At 39.3% G+C, this 21,835-nt stretch overlaps 1 protein-coding gene across 3 annotated transcripts in view; it reads right to left on the bottom strand.

The window, feature by feature from the left end:
- Window positions 1-21,835, bottom strand: part of LOC135785866 (serine/threonine-protein kinase N1-like) — a 62,750-nt gene that overhangs the window by 35,475 nt on the left and 5,440 nt on the right. Inside the window, exon 1 of one of the 3 annotated variants that reach the window (XM_065295472.2) lies at window positions 2,936-3,275. The exons of the other annotated variants lie outside the window; for them this stretch is intronic. Within the exon in view, the coding sequence (XP_065151544.1) occupies window positions 2,936-3,022 (87 nt within the window). The 5' untranslated portion in view covers window positions 3,023-3,275. Of the gene's footprint in view, window positions 1-2,935; window positions 3,276-21,835 lie in introns of those variants that run through there. 3 annotated transcript variants of the gene reach the window in all.

Genomic DNA, 21,835 nt, shown 5'->3' with positions numbered 1-21,835 from the left:
AGCTCGTGGTTCCTCGCTAACAGACATCTGTAGAGCTGCTGGTTGGGCGACACCTAATACGTTCACTAGATTTTACAGTGTTCGTATCGAGCCTGTATCCTCTCGTGTTCTTTCCTCCACCAGGGGGAGCACGGAGAGCAGTCTCGCAGGTCGGCTTGCAGCCTCCTACTGATGCTTCATAACTGTGTCAGTATGGAAGGCCTTCAGAACAAAAATGCGTAATGGTTTGAATTGTTCTTCCTCCGCTGCCTTGGCAGCCTTTGTTGCGGAGCATTGGCTGTCAGCCTTTCACTAGCTGTATCCTCGCGAACCTACGTGTCTGGCTCGGGCTCCACATTGTGTCCCACCGGGTTCCTTTGTGAGTATTTTTCCGTGGGGTTAATCCTACCAGCCCACGTTTCCCTTAGCAGAGCACTGCTTTGCTTACACAGCCACGGCTGTCTTTATTCCTCAACTACGGTTGACTTTCGCCCACCATTAGCCCTTAAGACGGGTGGTGGCTTCCGCAGCGTTCCTATCCCGCTCAGGTAGGGCGCTTCCCAGTCGCTGGCACTTCTGTGGGGTTAAAGGAACATCTAGTGCCCGGCCTTCTGCCCTACCTCCTCCTCCTTTAAGTGGAACCGGAGGGCTTTTACGCAGTCACTGGAAGAGGTCAGCCCCTAGTGGCGTTTTGATAGGGATTCCCAATTCGTCGGTCACGACGTGACGTCGTAGTGACCGACTGAAAGGGAACGTCTCGGTTACGGATGTAACCCTCGTTCCCTGAAGGAGGGAACGGAGACGTCACGTCCCGTCGCCACAGGTGCTGCCACCTGCTGTTACGACCGGTCACACTTTCTCCCGGCTTTCTCAGCGAAAAGAAGCTAATTTCCCTATTTGCACCTGCTGCTTATAAAGGCACCTGGCGGGGCGGCGCCAGCATTATGCAAATATCTCAATGCCAAGTTCATTGGCGTTTTTGTAGTAAACGAAGCAGATTGGTCTCTCTAAGCGAGTTCCCAATTCGTCGGTCACGACGTGACGTCTCCGTTCCCTCCTTCAGGGAACGAGGGTTACATCCGTAACCGAGACGTTTTATTCTGTAAAGATAAAGACTTTATTTTATAATATTTATTTAACTTTGGACAAACTCTTGCCAGTAAATAACATAAATTTAAATCTACGGTAAATTACCGGCAATCCAGCTGCAATAACATTGTAATTTCTACGGAATTTTTTTACAGTGTAGGGAATTTTGGAAATATTTCAAATTGGAAACTTAGTGGGAGTTTATGGGAATTAACAGAAATTATTTGGAAATGTATATAAACTATATCATATACAAACATAAATAAGCATTTTGTTTGGTCATAAGCAGACATGCATGCAAGGTAATACACATTTTGAAGAATTCTGATACTTACACTCATCAAGCCTGGATTTATTTGATCAAAAATCCTTCAAAAATCTTTTTTTGATCAGATAAATGCAGGCTTGATGAGCATAAGATGCTTCCTTTAAAAACATTAAAAATAGAAATGTGTCCAAACTTTTTTATTATCTCACCTTAATGTTTTCTCAGTCAGTGTATTTGTCTTTACAATGGTGTGATGTTGTTGCACACTTGCTTACACACAGCACAAGTTTTAAACAAATGTATGTCATTTACATGAATATATGCAAAGATGGACATTTTGATATTATTTTCTGTGCATGTTATGGAAGAATGCAAGTTCACGCAGGGGGTGTGGTCTCAATGGCCCTTCAGTAAGCTTTGTGCATGTGACTGAGGAATGTGCAGGGTAGAAATTAAACTGAAATTGCATTAAATCTTATTGTTTTAAACAAAATTATGTGGCATTAATTTTTTTAAGTACATTTAAGTTCCTAGATTATTCGTATTAATTTGCATATATTCCTGTTAGCAGAATTTTGCAACCCAAAGTCAAATAAAGCATAATTTGCAAGGCTGCGTTCGACCATGTCCGACTCCGTACACGTACAAAAACTACAAAAAGACTATACTATGGGCTTAACCTTTGAGAACGAGACAACCCAGGATTACATTTACCAAGTCAGTCACTAGTATACCAACACTACAATAATACTTCAATAAAACTTCAGAGGGACTCAGTTGTGGCATCAAAGCAAATCTGTGGTAACAGTGACACAGTCTGAGACTCAGTTTGTAATCACTGCAAACTTTCAAAGATTTCATGCAAAAGGAGGTACTGAAAAGACTTCGAAAGCACGAGATGCAAAAAGTGAGGTGGAGAAGAAGCACAAACAATGACAGAGAAGCACAAGCGAGCCAGAAAAGGAAGAGGCATATGTGAGGAAATGACGTGGCGCATTTCGCAAAGATATCAGACAAGGGTTTTGGGGGGGGGGGGGGGTGTTGCACAAAGAAAACAAAAGTCAGTCGGCACAGGAACACGGTTTAACTCCTGAGAAAACACGGAAACAGAAAAATAGACTGCAATGTGAAAGATAAAGCCACAAAGTTGCAGTGAATTGAAGCGTTGGGAACACACCATTAGGATAGCATTGCAGTAGCAACACAAAGGTCAGAGGTTTGATCCCGAGGGATCAATATAAAATTATAAAAAAATAAATAGTAGAAATGAATGCACAGCAAGTCACATTGGATAAATGTAAATACAACCATATCGATAAAGCACCACTAACAGCATAAAAAACATGAAGAATTGTAAACCCAATGACCCAACTATTTAAATTTTTAAGGAAGTACAAAGTAGCACATTTACGCGTGTCAAGTATTACAACACTGCATATCTAAAAACAACCACTGCACATGAAATCATGCAAATAGACCTGGCTTGAACAACACATTAAGTTTCAGTATTCGAAATGTTAATTCATTTTATTTCAGAACCTCTTCAACACAACTGAGCCTGTGCTTCAGTATTTGGATTTGGTATGACTATAGGCCTACCCCGTGTTGTGTAGCCGTAGGTTCGGGGGAAGTGATGTCGTCGTTCTGCTCCGTGAGGGATGTATTTCTTCCCTCTTCGTTAGCCATGTCACACCCTCTATCTCACTGCCTCTGCCCACCCGGGCGTGATAAATGCTGCTAATAAAATCTCCCTCTAGACCGGGGGTAAGTCCGCACCCCGCTGGGACACTATTTATCAATCCCACTGCAGATCTCTGAGACGGCTTGCCCTTCCACAAATGAAAGGTGAAGGAGCGGAAACGATGGAGGAGAACGAAGAAAGAAAGCAGAGCGAGAGATAAACGCTTCAAGTGAAAGTGTGACTATGCCCCACCCCTCAACTTCCTTACTGTCGACAGTAAATCAGACAATTGAAACTTTCAACAATGTGTTCTGTATTTTGTGGGTCTGGTACATGTTGTTTAGTCTACATACAGCAAGCAGATAAAATTAGCTATGGATAGAGACAGAAATAGAAAGAGAGTGAGAGAGAACGAGGAAAGAAAGAAAGATTTAAATTATCATTAGCAGATCAATAAGACTTGAACCTAGACACTGTGGTCTGTGTACTCCTATGTTCTCACTTCCATGTCTGTGTCTGAATGAAAGGATAATAGGGATTGACTAGGAAAGAATTCCCAGATGTATTTTCAATAACCTGCTTGCAAACTACAGGTTGCATTCTCATGCATCAACACCAGGGGGCGTTTGCAATGGGAATGTCACCGCTCAACGGTGGCTGTTTAATATCATGTGCAGGAGGGCCCTTAGTTGATGTTTTTTTGGAAGAGTGTAGCAGCAAAAATAACAAACTTATAAAGACAGAACGCAGATGCGAACAGGTGACTTGTAAAAGGGTAGCTGAATAATGGAGATATAAAAAAGTGAGGGGTGTTCACTTGAAACATTCCGGTTCCACTCTGTTTCTTTTCAGATCTGATCCCAGATGCTTGTCTGGAATGAGGCTATATTAAGTCTACTTTAGAGAGTGCTTAAAAGCTAGTGTAATTAATGCCACAATGATGATGCCAACTATAAATAGCCTTAAAGTCTTTGTGTGGGTGTGGGGTCATTTAGGGAGTGTACGCACCACCTCTGAGTCACAGTTGTTTAAAATCCCTAAACAAGCTCCCATTAAACAAATAACAAAGTATTTAAATCACAATTGAATATTTTTTTTTTTGAACATTATGGTATTTTTTTACAAATGACTTATCTGTGAGCTTCATTATTTAAAAAAATTCTGTGCCCTCATAATCTTTAATCAAAAACCTAAGGGCGCACTCAGGGCGCACTCACACTATCCAAACCAAACCGCGCTCGGGCGCGTTTGACCCCCAAAGCCTGGTTTGATTGACTAGTGTGATCGCTCTGATCCGTGCCCGGGCGCGGATTGATTAATCGCGCCGCGGCCGGGTTGCAGAGGTGGGCCGGAGCGCGGTTCACTTGGGCTCAGGCGCGGAAGGCTGTGGTGTGAGCGCATTCGCGCCTGAGCGCGATTCAAAAGGTGAAGACGTCAGTTGCGCGACCACTCACCTTCATCTGCCTCCGTAAAAACCTTTTGATGCGCGCAGCGGGGTTACGTGTAGGGCTGCATAACGATTAATCGCGATTAATCGTTTGCAGAATAAAAGTTTTTGTTTACATCATATATGTGTGTACTGTGTATCATAATTATGCATAAATAAATACACTTGCATGTAGGTATTTAAGGCGTATTTACATGTGTATATACGTTTTTATATTTATATATAATTTATATTATATATAAATATTTAATCTATAAATATTTTTATTCTTAAAATTATACATGCATGTGTGTATATTTATTTATACATAATTATTATACACAGTACACACACATATATGATGTAAACAAAAACTTTTATTCTGCAAACGATTAATCGCGATTAATCGTTATGCAGCCCTAGTTACGTGAATGTCCGAGCTGCACACGTGACAGATCAACTAAGCAATATGATGACATGTGAGAGGGCTGTCTGTAATCGCGCACCAAATGACTCAGAATAAAAAACACAGACTTATCATTACGGTGGGTTCCAGTGTTAAGAGAGCGCTTTACTTCCTGCTTTTATCAAAACAATCGCATCTTAATGACGAAAGCGCGCCCGGACTCGGATCGATAAGAAGTACAGTGTGAGTGCGTGCACCTGGGGGAGTAGGGAGAGGTGACAATCGCGCTGGGGCTTGGTTTGGTTTGGATAATGTGAGTGCGCCCTCACATTATCCAAACCAAACCGCGCTCGGGCGCGTTTGACCCCCAAAGCCTGGTTTGTTTGACTAGTGTGATCGCTTCGTTCCGCGCCCGGGCGCGGATTGTTTAATCGCGGCGCGGCCGGGTTGCAGAGGTGGGCCGGAGCGCGGTTCACTTGGGCTCAGGCGCGGAAGGCTGTGGTGTGAGCGCAATCGCGCCTGAGCGCGATTCAAAAGGTGAAGACGTCAGTTGCGCGACCACTCACCTTCATCTGCCTCCGTAAAAACCTTTTGATGCGCGCAGCGGGGTTACGTGAATGTCCGAGCTGTACACGTGACAGATCAACTAAGCAATATGATGACATGTGAGAGGGCTGTCTGTAATCGCGCACCAAACGACTCCGAATAAAAAAACACAGACTTATCATTACGGTGGGTTCCAGTGTTAAGAGAGCGCTTTACTTCCTGCTTTTTCAAAACAATCGCATCTTAATGACGAAAGCGCGCCCGGACTCGGATCGATAAGAAGTACAGTGTGAGTGCGTGCACCTGGGGGAGTAGGGAGGGGTGGCAATCGCGCCCAGGCATGGTTTGGTTTGGTTGGGATAATGTGAGTGCGCCCTAAATCTCCTCCCGTCCTCGAAACAATCTCTTCGTGCTTCCAGTATGGTAGGAGGATTGGGCCCGGGAAAAGATCACAGCGATTAGCAGAAAGCAACATGACACAACTTACAATGATCCAGTCAATTCTCAATGGACGAATTCAAGTCCCGCCCTACATTTTTTTTTTGAAAGCTGTTACACTCATATATACGTCACAATGTGTATTTCCTATTTCCTTTTCTTTGTGACTTTAAATATATCTACAGTATTTCAAAATATTACCGTATTTTTCGCGAGAGTCTGCTCTTTGCCGCTCTGTATTTATTTAATTCAATGGATTCAGTGATGCGGAATGACTTCGGGACCTTTTTTTAGCTTAATTTGGCTTATTGTGTTAATTTAGCCTATTCAGCATCTCAGGTATGTTCTGTATGCTATTGTGTATATCGGGTAAATAATTGTTAATGTAACCTTAACATGTACGTACACTTATTCAGCCTGCTGTTCTGTGCTATTGTTTAGTTTTCAGATTTCCAGATTAAATGTCTTTTCTTCGGCTTTTGTGAAACTATTTTCTACATAAACGCAATGTATTGTCCAGTGCGACTTATGCTACAATAACTTTAACAGGAAAGTTCACTCAAAAATAAACATTTTGTCATTATTTACTCACCCTTTTGTTGTTACAAACCTGTATAAATGTCTTTATTTTACTAAACACAAAGGAAGACAATATTTGTAATCAAGCAGGAAACTGGAGCACCACTGACTTCCATAAAAGGAACAAAAAATACTATGGAAGTCAATGGTGCTCAAAAACAGTTTGTTTACAAACGTTGCTAAAAATATCTTCCTTTGTGTTCAGCAGGACAAAGAAATGTATACAGTTTTGTATACATTTGAGAGTGATTAAATGATGACAGAATTTTAGAGAAAACTCTCCCTTTAAGGCAAGTACATTTTAGGGTCATTTTTATGAGTGAACTATTTCTTTAAATGACTAAATGTGGAGAGAGGGGGGCACAACCTAAGGCTTTTTGGTTTTGGCGCATTCATTCAAAAAATATTTGAGTTTGATTAATTATATTTTTACACAAGCAACACACACATCTCTGCTACGAATGAACATTTGAAGTTTGTTTCTATTACTTACCATTCATGGACAATTACACCAAACGTGACAGAAGTGCAAACGTTACAACTTACCCCATAGGTGGGGTTAATTGTAACAGGCAGGGGGTTAGTTGTAACACTTGCTAAAAATTAAGTTTGAAGGCAAATATTCAATACTATATTGTCTATATACTTGAAGTGGATATTGTTTATATATCTGTCTATAATAGACAGGTATCCACACTGTATTCATTCATCCAGTCCTTTTCTAACAATAGTTCAATTATAAATGGATACAAATGTCTAAATATGTGAGAAAAAAGCAGCACAATTATGACAAAAAAAATTTATATGTGACCCAGTCTGTAATAACCATACTACAGTTTCAAAATCAAATTCTGAGTTAGTGAGCATCTGATTTTAGCCATTCATTCAATATTAAAGATATTCGTGTTTAGCCTATTTAAAACAACGGCACGAATTACGCAAACGTTATTGCTGAGGAGTTAGTTGTAACACAGCGTTACAATTAACCCCGCTGGATCAAAATATTTTCAAGCCTAACAAAAAAGTTGCTAAGAGCTGCAGACATATTTCAAAACGATGCTATGTTTTAGTCAACAAGACACTGATTAATATGACAAAGCATTGGATTTGGTATCTTACACACCCAACTTAGAAACCCCAAAAAAAACATATGATGAAAAAATGTACTTGCATGTCACCAAAACACTTGTTCGTCAATAACTCTCTGGAAAAACATTATACATTTCCAATAATTTGCAGGAGATCGTTTTTGCATGAAAAAACATTGTAAAAACAAATCACTCAACCTTGTGCAATAATGTAGACAGTCCGTGTTACAACTAACCCTGCCTTAGCTTTTGCCCCGCGCACCGCTACTACTAATATAAAATATTATTTAAATTACTTATTTGGACATTAACATTCAGTTGCCGAGTCATTTTCTAATCTGTAAAGATAAGAAAAGGTTACAAAGACTTAAATGTGACAGAAATTAACATTTATTATGACAATGTAGGGCAGGCATGAAACTATAAGGCATAACCCTTGAAGATGGCACTTAAAGAAGGTCTCCCAGACAACCCTGATGTTATTCAACCCGAACTATAACTGTGCACTTCTCAGTCTCAGGTCACGCTTAAACACACACACACACAAACAGAGGGAGCTCTATTCAACCGCTGTGGCTCGTGGGAATGCCAGCAATTCTGAGCTCCATCAAACCCCTTGGGCCAAATAAGACTGTTCTTCCTTCTGTCTTTCTTTTGACTCTCGGACCAGTCATGAGCTTGCCCTGGACACATCGGCCCTTATTTCATCTCTGTTTGATCATTCAAAACATTTCCGTTTATGAACGAAGGACGGCTATGAACTTCAGAGAGGGAGGGAGAGAGAAATAAAGAAACAGTGTTCAAGACTGAGAAAGAGAAGACTGTGATGGAAGACAGCAAAGGGTGGCCAGTCGGGCGATGGCAGAAAAAAAGGAAATGGGTCACAAAGGCTGGCTTGCTGACTAACCGACTAATCACTGTTAGTTAATTAGTCAGTTCAATTAGTGAATTTTTATCTTCGTTTTGATATTTTTAGTAGCTGTTTTGTAATTAATGTAGGGGAGAGCGAGGCACAACCTAACCCTTTTTGGTTTTGGCTCAATCATTAAAAACAAATTTAGTTTGATTAATTCTATTTTTACACAAGCAACACGCACATCTCTGCTACAAATGAACATTTGAAGTTTGTTTCTAGTACTTACCATTCTTGGACAATTACACCAAACGTGACAGAAGTGCAGACGTTACAACTTACCCCATAGGTGGGGTTAATTGTAACAGGCAGGGGGTTAGTTGTAACACTTGATAAAAATTAAGTTTGCAGACAAATATTTCAATACTATTTTGTCTATACTGTATACTTGAAGTGGATATTGTTTATATATCTGTCTATAGACGGTTTCATCGGACGCACGTGATACACGTCTGGATCCGAACCTTACTTCCGGTTTCGTTTTTATAATTGTCTGACTAGTTACTAAACTGATCTCTTGAACGAATGCCTCGTCAAAAATAACAAATGTTTTGGTTTCATAGGTAATCTATGTGTTGTTTTTTTGCTTGTTATATAAATAAACTACGTTTAAAGAACTTTGTTGTTATTTATTCTTAGCGGAGTTTACCGGAAGTTACGTGCGGACCGTGACAGCCGCTTGTTTATATTGTTACTGCTGAAACGGTCTATAATAGAAAGGTATCCACACTATTCATCTCTATCTAACCATAGTTCAATTATAAATGGATACAAATGTCTAAATATTTGAGAAAAAACAGCACAATAATGACACATTTTTTTATATGTGACCCTGTCTGTAAAAACCATACTAAATTCTCAAAATCAAATTCTGAGATAATGAAAATCTAAAACTGATTTTTGCCATTAATTTCATTATGATTTCAATCTTTGACATGACCTTATTCAATTAATATTAAAGATATTAACAAAAATAAATGTTGACAATTTTTGATAAGACAGGCACATTTATTGTGTTGGCAGCCAGCAATCATTCGTGTGTAGCCTACTTAAAACAATGGCAAGAATTACCCTAATGTTAGCTGTTTTCATATCATTAGTGCTGAGGGGTTAGTTGTAACACAGCGTTACAACTAACCCCACTGGGTCAAAATATTTTCAAGTCTACCAAAAAATTGTTAAGAGCTGCAGACATATTTCAAAATTATGCTATGTTTTAGTCAACCAGACACTGATTAAGATGACATAACATTGGTTTTGGTATCTTACACCGAAACCGAAAAAAACATATGATGAAAAAATGTACTTACATGAAATCAAAACACTCTTTCATCAATAAATAACTCTATGGAAAAACAATAAACCTTGCGGGAGACCGTCTTTTGGCAGCGTAAAAACAAAACCAGAAAAACTAATCGTTCAATCAAGTGCAACAATGTAAACGGTCCGTGTAACAACTAACCCCGCGTTAGTTTTTGACCCGCGCACCCTTACTGTTACCTAACTGTCAGTCACCTAACTGTTTGGGAATTAAATTCATACCCTATCCCTACAGCCAATCACATTTACAATTTTGTTGTCTCAGTTTTTTTGTATTCTGCCACAAGAGTTTAGTTTTTGAGCCGCTGAATCAGGTTAAAAATATCATGTAAACAACCCTATAAAAATTTGATTGTTAGTATATGTCTGTGAATGTTTCTTATTTAAAAGCCCCCAACTAAATACATGTTTGGTAACCAAACATCTTTGAAAAGATGCGGCTATGCACATCCCAAAAGGAAACCTCTGAAAAACTAAACTAAGAGCCCATCCACGCGGAGACACATTTAGCTGTAAACATACAAATATTGTGTCGTAGCGCCGTTTCGTCTTTTTCAGACCGGGTCCAAGAGTGGAAAAATCTGAAACCGACACCCTTATATGTTCGTGTGTACAGCCAATCCATATATTTTAGCCCTTTTCACACACAAACTATGGAAAATACACAGAAATCTTTGTAGGTTTGCTTATCATCAGCTTTCTCTCTCTGGAGAAACCACGCATGTGCATTTATTTTCTGATCAAGAATATTTCACATGATGCATGCAGTTATATTATGCTGGCAAATGATCTCAGTTTCAGCATGGATAGTGAGGAGATTCCTGACCTCTGCCTTATTCCAGTTTGCAAACATTTCTCATTGTGAATATTGATCTGTATTTAAAACCCCTGTGTCAAAGAGCTGAACAATAACTTGTTGCGATGACACACACGTTCTCACTACGACACGCCCCTTAAGGCTTTGTTTATGCCTTTTGTTCACACAGGACACATTACTTGAGACAACGCCATGTTTACGAAGAGATGGATTAAAAAAAGATTGCATAGGGAAAGCTCTGGGTTCATGTGGATGTGGCCTAAATGTGGCCATGATATCCATGAACACTGGAATATAGGAAGGAAGTCGGCGGGAAGCTTGTGGTTGCCTTCTTTGCTACATACACACACAAACACACACGGACACATCTGCAGCATTCTTGAAATTCTCATGTAGTGTGCGTCAGCGTTTAGTGTCAGGTTGATGAATGGACATGGACGCCCACCAACACACGACGGTATCTAGATAAACATACTTATATGGAGATTTTGGAGCAAAATTATACACTGATGGCACAGACACAGCTTGACTGATTCTTGACAATTCATCAAATCCTACTGCAACAAGCTCAGTGGAAATAATACATCCAAGATAGCAGACTATAGAATCACATTTCGCTCATTACTACAAAGTTTCTCTTACACAAAAAAAAACTCAATGTGTTTGTGTGTCTGGTGTGAAGTGCTTTGATGTGGTTTGTGGATTTGTTGGTAGATTTATTGATGGTTAAGTCGCTGCCTTAAAAGACAGTCATGCAGGCCGATTACCAGAGGTTGTGTGTGTGTGTGTATGTGTGTGTGTTAGGACTGGGCAGTATATTGAGTTATAGGACAATACCGTTTATATCGGCCTATTTATTTTCAAACAGGGAGGAAACCTGTCTTTGAATTTTATTTTCATCATAAACTGTTTTAACTCTTTCCCCGCCATTGACGAGTTAACTCCTCAATTAAAGGTGCAAAAGAGGATTTTTGTTTCATACATTTTTGCAATATTACTTGAAACTGTCTTTACTAAATGATAAAAGACTATTTATTAGCTGCACTGAAAGTAATAATATTAATATACGTCATCTGTGCACAAGATAGGGCCTTAAAAACATCAGCCAATTGCTCATGCGGTCATCGCATAAGTGATTGGCCCTCTGGCTTGTCAATCACTGCCATAACGATCCTTGTGAGAGACGTGCGCGCTCCAGTAACTGAACACAGACGACGCATGATACCCCGTCTTAAGTTTTGTTTTCATTGTCGATCCTCCTTTCCTCCTCGAATTTGCACCACGGTAGAGAAGAAACCCTGCTACATGCTAGTTGAAATGGGAGTAGCGTCGACTGATCTAACGTTTTAATGTCTTATTTGTTTATTATCATCATTTCACATAATGAATCCACTGACGCGAGTCACGCGACAAAGCATATACCGGTGGTAAACATACACTCGTGTTCAAATATTCGTGCACGAGTTTTGGAAGGCGTTCCCTAGAAATTAGCTGTGAAGGAGGGAGGCTGTTCTTACGCATGCGCTCATTTAAAAAAACTCAGTAACCGTTTTTGGATTCTCAGTCGGCCAAAAACATCCTCTTTTGCGCCTTTTAGAGAAAACGCTTCCCTGCCAATGACGAGTATTTCCTGCAATCCGTAATACCGTTATTATCCACCAGGTGGTGGTCTTCCACAACTTATAAAACCCGGAAGAATCGCCCTAGAGCAAACAGCTGTATGTCCGTGTATGTTTTGAGGATCGCTCTGAAACTGATCTCTATCAAAAGTCCTTTACAAAAATGCATTTATCTCAGCTTTTTGGTCAAAATTTTGTGTTTTTGAAGAAACCCACCCATATTTGAGAGGTAACACAAAGAGAACTAATGGTAGGATGAAATGTTTTTTTTTTTAAAGCAGAGGGTCTGTTCTTTCATTTGATATATTGTATGTTTATATATTTAAAGAAAAACATTTTCTGTAAGGCATTAAACTTTTGTGAAAATCATGAAAAATGCTGGCACTGGCTGACAACTTAAAAAAAAACACGCTGGCGGGGATATCGTTAATAAAGGTTATTGTGACATCTCACATGCTGCTCGATTATGGGCAAAATCATAATTGCAATTATTTTGGTCAAAATCATAATCCCGATTATTTAACATGATTACTCTGTGATTTTCACAATAACCGTTTTACCTTGATTATCTTGTTTTGGTAATTGTTTGAATATTTTTTTTTAAATCAAAAACGATTAATTACACAGCAGTATCTCACATTATCTTTGACTTGCATGTAAACATTTATTCCGCTTGCACATAACAGCGAAATATTAATCGTAGGTCGACATTTATCCCAAAATGACCAAGAAATTAATTTCGGTCAATATCACCAGGCCCTAGTGTGTTTGTGTGTGCTGAGTGCTTTAGGAGGTTATTGTGTGTTTCACCATGGGTTTCCAGTGTATTCATTATGGGTTGAGAAGAATGGTGTGTGTGTGTTTGTGTGAGTGCACACTAAGTTCAGATGAATAGTTTCATTGTATCATCACCAGGAGAAAGCTTTCCTAAATCTCTATTGTGCTCACTCAAAATCTGACCGATGTGAGCTATCATTGTGCTGCAGTGAATTACACTCTAGATTAAATACTCTGCATTTGACTTATTTTAAATGACTACATAGTAACTTACTTAACCGGATTTCTATCAGTATACAAGTACAATGGTGGAGTGAAAAGTGGCCTTGGAGAGGATTTGATTTTGCAAAAAAAACTGAGGAACTAAAATATAATTTAGTGTCCAAGAAGTGATTGTGGCAATAAGTGCATCCTAACTACAATGAGTCTCCTGTAGTGCATGAAATAGGGGTTATACAAGAAGATCACCCTAGGGTCAAAGCGTAAGAGGTGGCCCAGTTCTTCTTTACTACATACTACTATCAATGAAATGCATACAAGCTGGTGAATTATTTGAAGTCTTAAAGTAGTAATTAAAGATAATTGATGTTTGTTAATAGAATTTTTTTTTGTATAAGATAAACTAAATGATGTGAAGAGTTTGGTTCCAAAATGCGATAAAAGGCATTAAATGCAAAATCTTTTCTCCCTTTTATTTCAAACCATGAGAAAACGGCAGTCCTCCTTCTCTGCAGAATGCAATAAATCTGCTTAACCAATCACAGCGCACCATTCCACACATTGTAAACAATAATGACGGGCTTTGAATACACACGGAATCATAGTTTTCTTCATCTACTGCACTTTATACCTTGTGATCAACAAACAAACAAAAACAAAATAGTAATGTTGATGGCATTTTTTTAAACCTTTGGTGGTTTTCTGTGGCAGGGAAGAAATGTAAGCCATCAAAATCTAATAATTTACGTGAGAGGCACTTGGGCGAAAGAAAAATGCTGGCTGTTGCTTGTTCTCTTAGGGCAACTTTAATGATCCACTTCAAATGTTGACTAGTGTAGTTGAACTATTGTAAAATAACAAAAAACTTTCACGTCTGACATATCCTTTCACACTATTTCTGCTAATACACTCTTAGAACGGATGTGTTAAAAACAAACACTAAATGCCAGAATACACAAATCTCTGTGTTATTATTGGAACAACACTTTTTTCAGTTTAACACGAAATGACATATAGTACCACACGGTTTGGGTCGGGTCAGCTTACTTTGGGGGCTTTTCCACTGGGTGCAGTACGTAGTACCTGATACTTTTTTGGTACCACCTCGGTTGAGGTTCCAAGCGACCAAGCTTATACCAAAACATGACGTGAAAACACAGTAGATTACTGATTGGTCTGAGAGAATTGTCACTACCAGCTTCATCGCTATAATGTAAAAGACTAGCTTTACCTTCGTGCTAGCTTGCGCTGTCTCGAGTAAACTTGTTGTCATCTGTGGTTTGCTTTAAGCTCCCAAAGTCCCTTTTAGCAATAAAAAACATCCACAGAATCAGGAACACCGTACCAGTTTTTTCCAGACTTGCAGTTTGTGGCTCAACGGAGCACATCAACTGACACCATGGGTGTTTGTACAGAAACTATGTGATAAACGTGATGTGCAAACATCTATTAGTGGTGGTCAATTTTAATTTTGTGGCGGACTGTGAAATAAATGGATGTAAGGGGATGTATAGCATTCTAACAACGCTCTCACTTGTATGATGTCACAGCAGTAGGCAGCACAAATATAACGACACGCCTATAATCCCTCCTACTTCGAAGTGTTACTAAACGCGATGAAAAAGCGGACCAAGCCAAATAGAGGTGAGCTGACCCGATCTAAACCGTGGGGTACTATGCAATGGAAAAGCGCCAATAATGTGTTAAAATGACACAGAATGTGTCACAAAAATGTGTAAAAATGGTAGAGGCTGGTGTGAATGCACCATTAGAAAGGATGTGTTCATTTTTACACATTTTTGTGACACATTCTGTTTCATTTTAACACATTAAAATGACAAAAACAGGCTATTCGCGCATAGTTGGACACTTGAACATTTGAGTTTACTTGTTTCATTCGTGCGTGAAAGCCGCGTGTGAAATTCTCGTAATTGGAGACACGTCACTACTACAGCAAGGTCCTAATTGGTTAACGCGGCACGAAAATCCGCCAAAGCTCAGATTTTTCAACTCGCGCATTTCCCGCTGCAACACTCAATTCGCGCGGAACGCACCATCCGCACCGCGCCTTCCGCGCGTATCACGCCGCAGGATGCCTATTCGCATCTTTGCATTGACTTAACATGTAAATCACTCGCGCTTGCCGCCTCTACCGCGTCTGGTGTGAACCCTGCATTAGAGTGTACACACCTAAAATACAATATTTACATGGCTTCTGACAGCAATAAAATACTCTCAAAGTACAAAGGTTGTCACTGGCACGGTACCCTTTAAAAGATCCTAATATGTACCATTTATGTAGATATATGTATACATTTGGTACCAATATGTGAGGTATTAATATGCACTGTAGAGGTACTTTTGAAAGGCTACTCTAGATGACTAGAAGCTAAGATGTTACTAGAAAAATGTTGCTGAATCATACTGGCATATAAGGAATGAAAGGTGATTTATCCTGTATGTAAGTAAGTAAGGTGAGGTAAATCCTGTGTCACAAGGGAATACACTTACACGAGCCATTTGACTCAGCTTGGTTAATAAGCCTCACATTACAGACATGTGATGTGTGCGGGGGTTGCTTGCGAACAGGACATATTTCTGTCCCTTTGACGTTTTTATTTGCATGTGAACGACAAAGATTGCAGGTTACTGTGTAACTTGTAGCTTCATTTACGATAATTTCCATTTCTCTGTGATACTGTACCTAAACAAGAACAAAGCCTCTTTGTGGTTTTGTTCCTTTTACGGTCAGTAACGTTTTCTTTAGCAAACAAAAAAATATCTGGATAATATATCTGAAAATACCATTAAAATTATGATCGACTTTTCAACTCAAAACCCTTAATTTATTAAAAAAGTTAAAACGTTATTTAAATATCATAACATGATCTATACTTTCACTTAGTTAAAGAGCTTTGCTCCTGGCCTACCACCCTCCTGCGAGACGGTGTCCTCTGACATCACTAACTAACTGTGGTTGCTATGACAGCAGTTGTCATGGATACGTGTGTGTACACACCTGTCTGTAACCACACCCCATACAGGTTTCTGGCCTTTATATCCGAAACTGAACTGATCATATCAAGTGCATGCATGTCTGATAAATGTCTAAAAATATCCAGGATTAAGCAGGAACAAAAAAGCCGTGCCTAAAACGCATTATGTGCCTGATGTATTTGCATAAAGTACAACGACATCAAATCGATAAAAGCTTCCTTGTGCAAATGATCTGATCCTGATGGAGAACAGGTTCAGAGCAGGCTTGTGTTACATTGATATTTAACTTATATGTATCTATCATTATCTCTGCTCAATCTGTGTGTGTGTTTGAATAAGAAAAATAGTTCAAAGTGATGATGCTGTTGTTTGTCATTTAATTTCAAAGGTTATCTTACAATGCATGAATGATGGGATTGTTGAAGAGTTGTAATTGCTAACATGTCGCTAAGGGATCAGAGCTGTTTTTACACAGACTCACACACTTATAATTACAGACTTTCTATGTAATTGGACCCACCCAGCGTCAGGGGATTGGGCTGAGACGCACTGACCTATAGTTTCCCTTTTCTGCACACATACAGTATATGCATACACACACAGACATATGCACGTGGTTAGGTACACAAACACAGGAAGGCGTGCACATCCTTCTTTCTAAGGTGACAGACTAAAAAACATGTGGGTGCTGCCCTTGCTGTCATTTAATATTACAATTAAACATATTCAAAACGGTTTCTCCTCTTTATCAACTTTTGTGGCCCTAACTTACAAATCTCCTTTCTTTCTTTACAGAAATGTATTTGTTTTATTAAATAAAACATTGTCTTACAAACTCCACTGTGAATAAATTTAATCTGCTGACAAACAGAGGCGCGACTGCATCTGAAAGATATTTGTCTTTAGCTTGTAATATAAGCAAATATTTACTTAATCTGTGTTAAGTATATAGCCCCTGTTAAGTGTCTGTATTCAAGAAAAATATTCAAGAAAGACAGAAACAACCATAATTCACACATGTGCAATTTTCGCACAAATGTAGATTTTTGTAATAATTGTATTATTGCCATTAATTATAGTTAATTGTTATTTATCTCACTAAACTAAAACGAATTTAAACATTACACACTGACTAATTATAATCACATGCGAAAGGCCATTTAGTCGGCTAATGTCTGGACACTTAGGAGCGGTTTCCTGTATAGGGTTTAGATTAATCCAGGACTAGGCCTTAGTCAATTAGTTTTTACAAATAAATTAAAAAACAAAACAATACTGTTACACTCAAGGTTAAAGGGAACTCGCGCTGCGTCACTGCGGTGATACTTTGGGGAATCCTCCAGGGGTAAGTGCGTTTGAATGTGTATATAAAATTCAACCAATGGTGAGGCTTAACGACAAAGACAGGGTGACGCGGGAGCCAGGAAGTATATCGCTCTCTGAAATATTGGCAAAGACAGCATACAGGGAAGCAGGAAGTATGGCAAGGGAGACGCAGCGTCTCATTCTCTTCTCAGGGAACAACAGTTACATACGTAACCTGTAACCACGTTTTCATGTGTCAAACACAAGTATGCAAAAAAGCATTTTGGTATGAAGCAATACAGAAGATATAAGCATTTTTAAAGCGAACAGTTTAGCACGTGTGCTTAAAAAGTCAAGAATTTTTATGATATTATCCTACACTACACAGGGAATAATATGGATTTTTTTCCAGAAAACATTTTGCTTAGAATAGATTCAAGCACTTTCAATGACCTGTATCTATGTATGTTTAAATAGATTTTTTAAATTTTTTCCCCCAGATTCACAAACTTTCCAGGATTTCAAGGACATGTGGAAACCCTGAATAAATGAGATTGTGTCACTCTGCTACTCCTAGTCGCTGCTAGTCTGAATGCAGCTTTAGATACAAGATGTTGCGCTGTATCGTAGCATTCGCTGGAAAAAATAGTTCCCGACCGAGTGTGAACAGCAACAGAAGGTTTTCACATATGTTTACGTTGCTAAGGGTGGTTGCTAAGGATGCAGCGCAGTGATACACATAATCGTTGGGTTCAGTGGTCATAGCTGTGCTTTATTGTAAATAAAACAGAGTAATTGACCGATCAGAATCCGGACTGGAACTAACCGTTTTATAAATCAGTATTAAATATCCGTCAACCTACTCTATAGTTATCGCTACTGACATCGGTCACTGAAAACCCCATATCAGATGAGCTCTGTTGACATTTCAAAATAAAATGAATGACACAATTTTCCTAAATGAAAATATTATTTTAAAGGCTACTGAAATTTCAGTGATGGGCTTTTGTGTGGGAAATAAAAAGGGAGGAAAAATCCCCCAAAATTTTAAGTGTTCTGCCAAAGCAATCGGATCACCAAACAAAATGCACTGAATTATGATCACTGAATCCAAAATTAAGCTTTGAAATCTAAGAGAGCCAGGGGACTAAACAGTATGATGAAGGCAAAAAGAGAGACAGATAGAGAGGGGGAATTTTGGGGTGGGGGTGAATAGGGAGAAGCAAAGCAGCTGGCATTTCTGCTTTAAACAAAGAGGATGGGGGAGAGAGAGAGAGAGAGAGAGAGAGAGGGATAGAGAGCGAGATTACAGCCGCTACTACACCCTGCAGATCAGTTTACAACACCCTAACTGTTGCAGCTCTCAGACAAAGAGCAACAGGGCAGTGTGGATGGGAGGATGTGTCTTCGGTGGAGTATGCTGGCTTTCAAATCATTAAATATTCATCGCTTTAGGATGCATTAACAGGGTGGTTCCAAATAAATGATTTCACAAAGCGCAACTAATTGAAATTATTAATATCTGGAGTGTTAAATGAGGACACATTGGTTTTTAATTGCACTTTGAGAAGAATGCAACGTTCATTTAGCACACCGGAAAAAACTAAGTTTGATGTTTCATTCGTCCCAAATGGCCGAACGTGTAAATGAACCACAACTGATGACCCATTCAAGACGAGAGATCAAGAGGATTGCCTACTATTTACAAAGTAAATGAGCACTTTACACCAAGATCAATGTATGGAGGACAAGCCTAAAGCATTGCAATAATGGCAATGTGGTTTTAGTAATGGGATAGTTATGCAAGCAAAGCTGTTCTAATGCCGAGCTTTAGAGCACGGGATAATGAGCAGGACTCATAATGGCAACTGATGTCACGACCAATGAAGTCACAACAGGGAGGAGCCGGAACGGCACAAGGCTACGGCAACACATGGGCAGAGTTTGCCTTTATGAAGTCATGAGAAAATGCAGCTGTTTTACACTTGGGGAAAAGACGGGGAGGGAAGCGATCAAGTTTCCGAACCACTCAGAGTATTAAAACAGCTGTCGATTAGCTTACAGACAGAAATACACAAGCATTCCTTTTGTAGAGATCGATGTGCTACATGCCTTTGAGCCAAAGGCAATAAGAAGGGCCTAGACAGACAACACAAACGGGAGCATGCTTTACATCAGTATCAAGGGATATTTATGGTAACCACCAAAGATAAACACCAGTTACTCTGATCCAGGGCTTAAACAATGACATAAACCTTGCCCAGGAGGATAAGGCAAACATGATAGCAGAGCTGTACAAGCATATGCTCCTGAGGGTCAGTAAACAGGCTAAGGGTGTGGTGGTGAAGCAGGACATGAAGCTATAGAGAATACAATCTGGAGCTGTGGAAACACAATGAAGGCCATTATGTCCAGTGCCCTCCTGATCCCCACCAAAACTGCACAAATCAGCTAAATGTACCACAGCCAATCGGGTTTCACCTACAAGTTTTCTAGCCAGTAGAAATACAGCCCTGTCTTTTTTGGCATTTCAAAGACACGTTATTCATTCAAAAGATACTTTTTTAAGAATATCCGCTGGCTGCTTCTATCCACTTGGACTTGTGCTTTTAAAACTTCATTTTTTAAATATTCTCATTCGTTTTCATTATATAGTAATAAACCCTCTGTTATGTTCCACACTGTCAGGAAAAGGTACAAAAGCTGTCACTGGGACAGTACTCTTAAAGGGACACTAACCTTGGTGTTTCAGCAAGTCTCTGGTATGACCAGTCCAAAATGTGTCTGTAAAATTTCAGCTCAAAATGCACCACAGATCTCTCATTATACAATGTTAATAGCCATTTGTGGCTGCAATGTGTGTGTTTCTTTAAATGCAAAGAAAGTAGGGATGCACCGATACTGGTATAGGGTATCAGCCTCGATTCCACATTTTCTAAAGTACTCGTACTCGTTAAAAGTCCCCCGATACCAGGGATCGATACCACGGTCTGAGAAATGTCTATGTTTGAGCGGCCTGTAAGGGGTTAATGCCTCTTGTGTTGTCCAAAGAGGCAGAGTTTACAACAAACTGGAAAACTAGTACCTTGTTGTTTTGTTAAATTATATGACTAAAGCTGTAACCTGTAAATTTAAATCATGTTTTTTATTAAGTACTCGGTATCGATATCGGCAAGTACCGAAATGCAAGTACTCATACTTCAAAAAAGTGGTATCGGTGCATCCCTAAAAGAAAGCTTCTGTTCCCCTTCCTGAATGCAAAGAAGGGTGTAGAGCGCTTACACATATGCTTTGGACTAAATCAAAACATGTCTCTGGCAGAAGGTTGAAATACGCGCTCATAAGGCGGAGTCTGTGAGCCGTTATGGTCATAGATATGTATAAAAGCCAGACGTGTTACGGCGGAGTCTCTAACGTCATTACCTGGCGGCCATCTTACCACAGGCAGCTCGCTCACTCATAGCATTGAGTTTTAATGGTGCAGGTACTTTTAAATGACCATAACTTGCTCAATTTTCTACAAATTTTCAGACAGTTTGGTTTCTTAGAATGTTATTAACATGGCTATAATTTTGGATGCTTCACAAATTTTTTTTGTATAAGTATGCAGTATCATAGGTACATCTTTGACATTTATAACAAACCAAACCATGTGAAAATGAAGCAAGTTATGGTAATTTAAAAGTACCTGCACCGCTAAAACGCAATGCTACGAATGAGCGAGCTGACTGTGGTAAGATGGCCGCCAAATGCGGACGTTCCAATCAATTGGCCAGCAGTGCAGGCAAGACATAGCCTTTATACATATCTATCTATGGTTATGGTTGGAGCGTAATCAATGTGACACCACATTAATAGGGGATCCCTAACAGCCTGTTCTGTGTGACTGTTACGGTATAAAAGAGATTACACAACAAATAATAGATGGATTTGTATAATAACAGGATGTTTCTGCACACACTGGCGACTCATTTTTTGATAGAAACACATTTTTTGTGCATATTTTAGGTTTGGGGGGCTTTAAAAAAGCTCCTAATACTGTATGTAACATTTAGATACTGATATGTAACTTTGATGTACCAATATGCATCTTTGGGGAACTAATAGGCAACCTTTTAGGTACAAAATTGTAACATACTTTCTAAAAGGGGTACTTTCTTTCTGAGAGTGCAGTCATGTTGGTTTAAAATGATGGGGTTGGACAACAAATAATGACAGGACTTTAATTATTGGGTGTACTGTTCTTTAATAATACTAACAAAATATCCAACTGGTGTCAATCCAACACAAACAACCACAAGGCATCCCTGCAATTTGATTGACCAGGAGTGATCGCTGCACTAAAGCTTCCCATTGAGAGAGAAAATG

This window comes from Paramisgurnus dabryanus, chromosome 4, assembly GCF_030506205.2.
Source record: "Paramisgurnus dabryanus chromosome 4, PD_genome_1.1, whole genome shotgun sequence".
Taxonomy (NCBI): Eukaryota; Metazoa; Chordata; class Actinopteri; order Cypriniformes; family Cobitidae; genus Paramisgurnus; species Paramisgurnus dabryanus.
The sequence above is the reverse complement of the archived record's forward strand: the minus strand, read 5'-3'. Positions and strand labels throughout refer to the sequence as shown.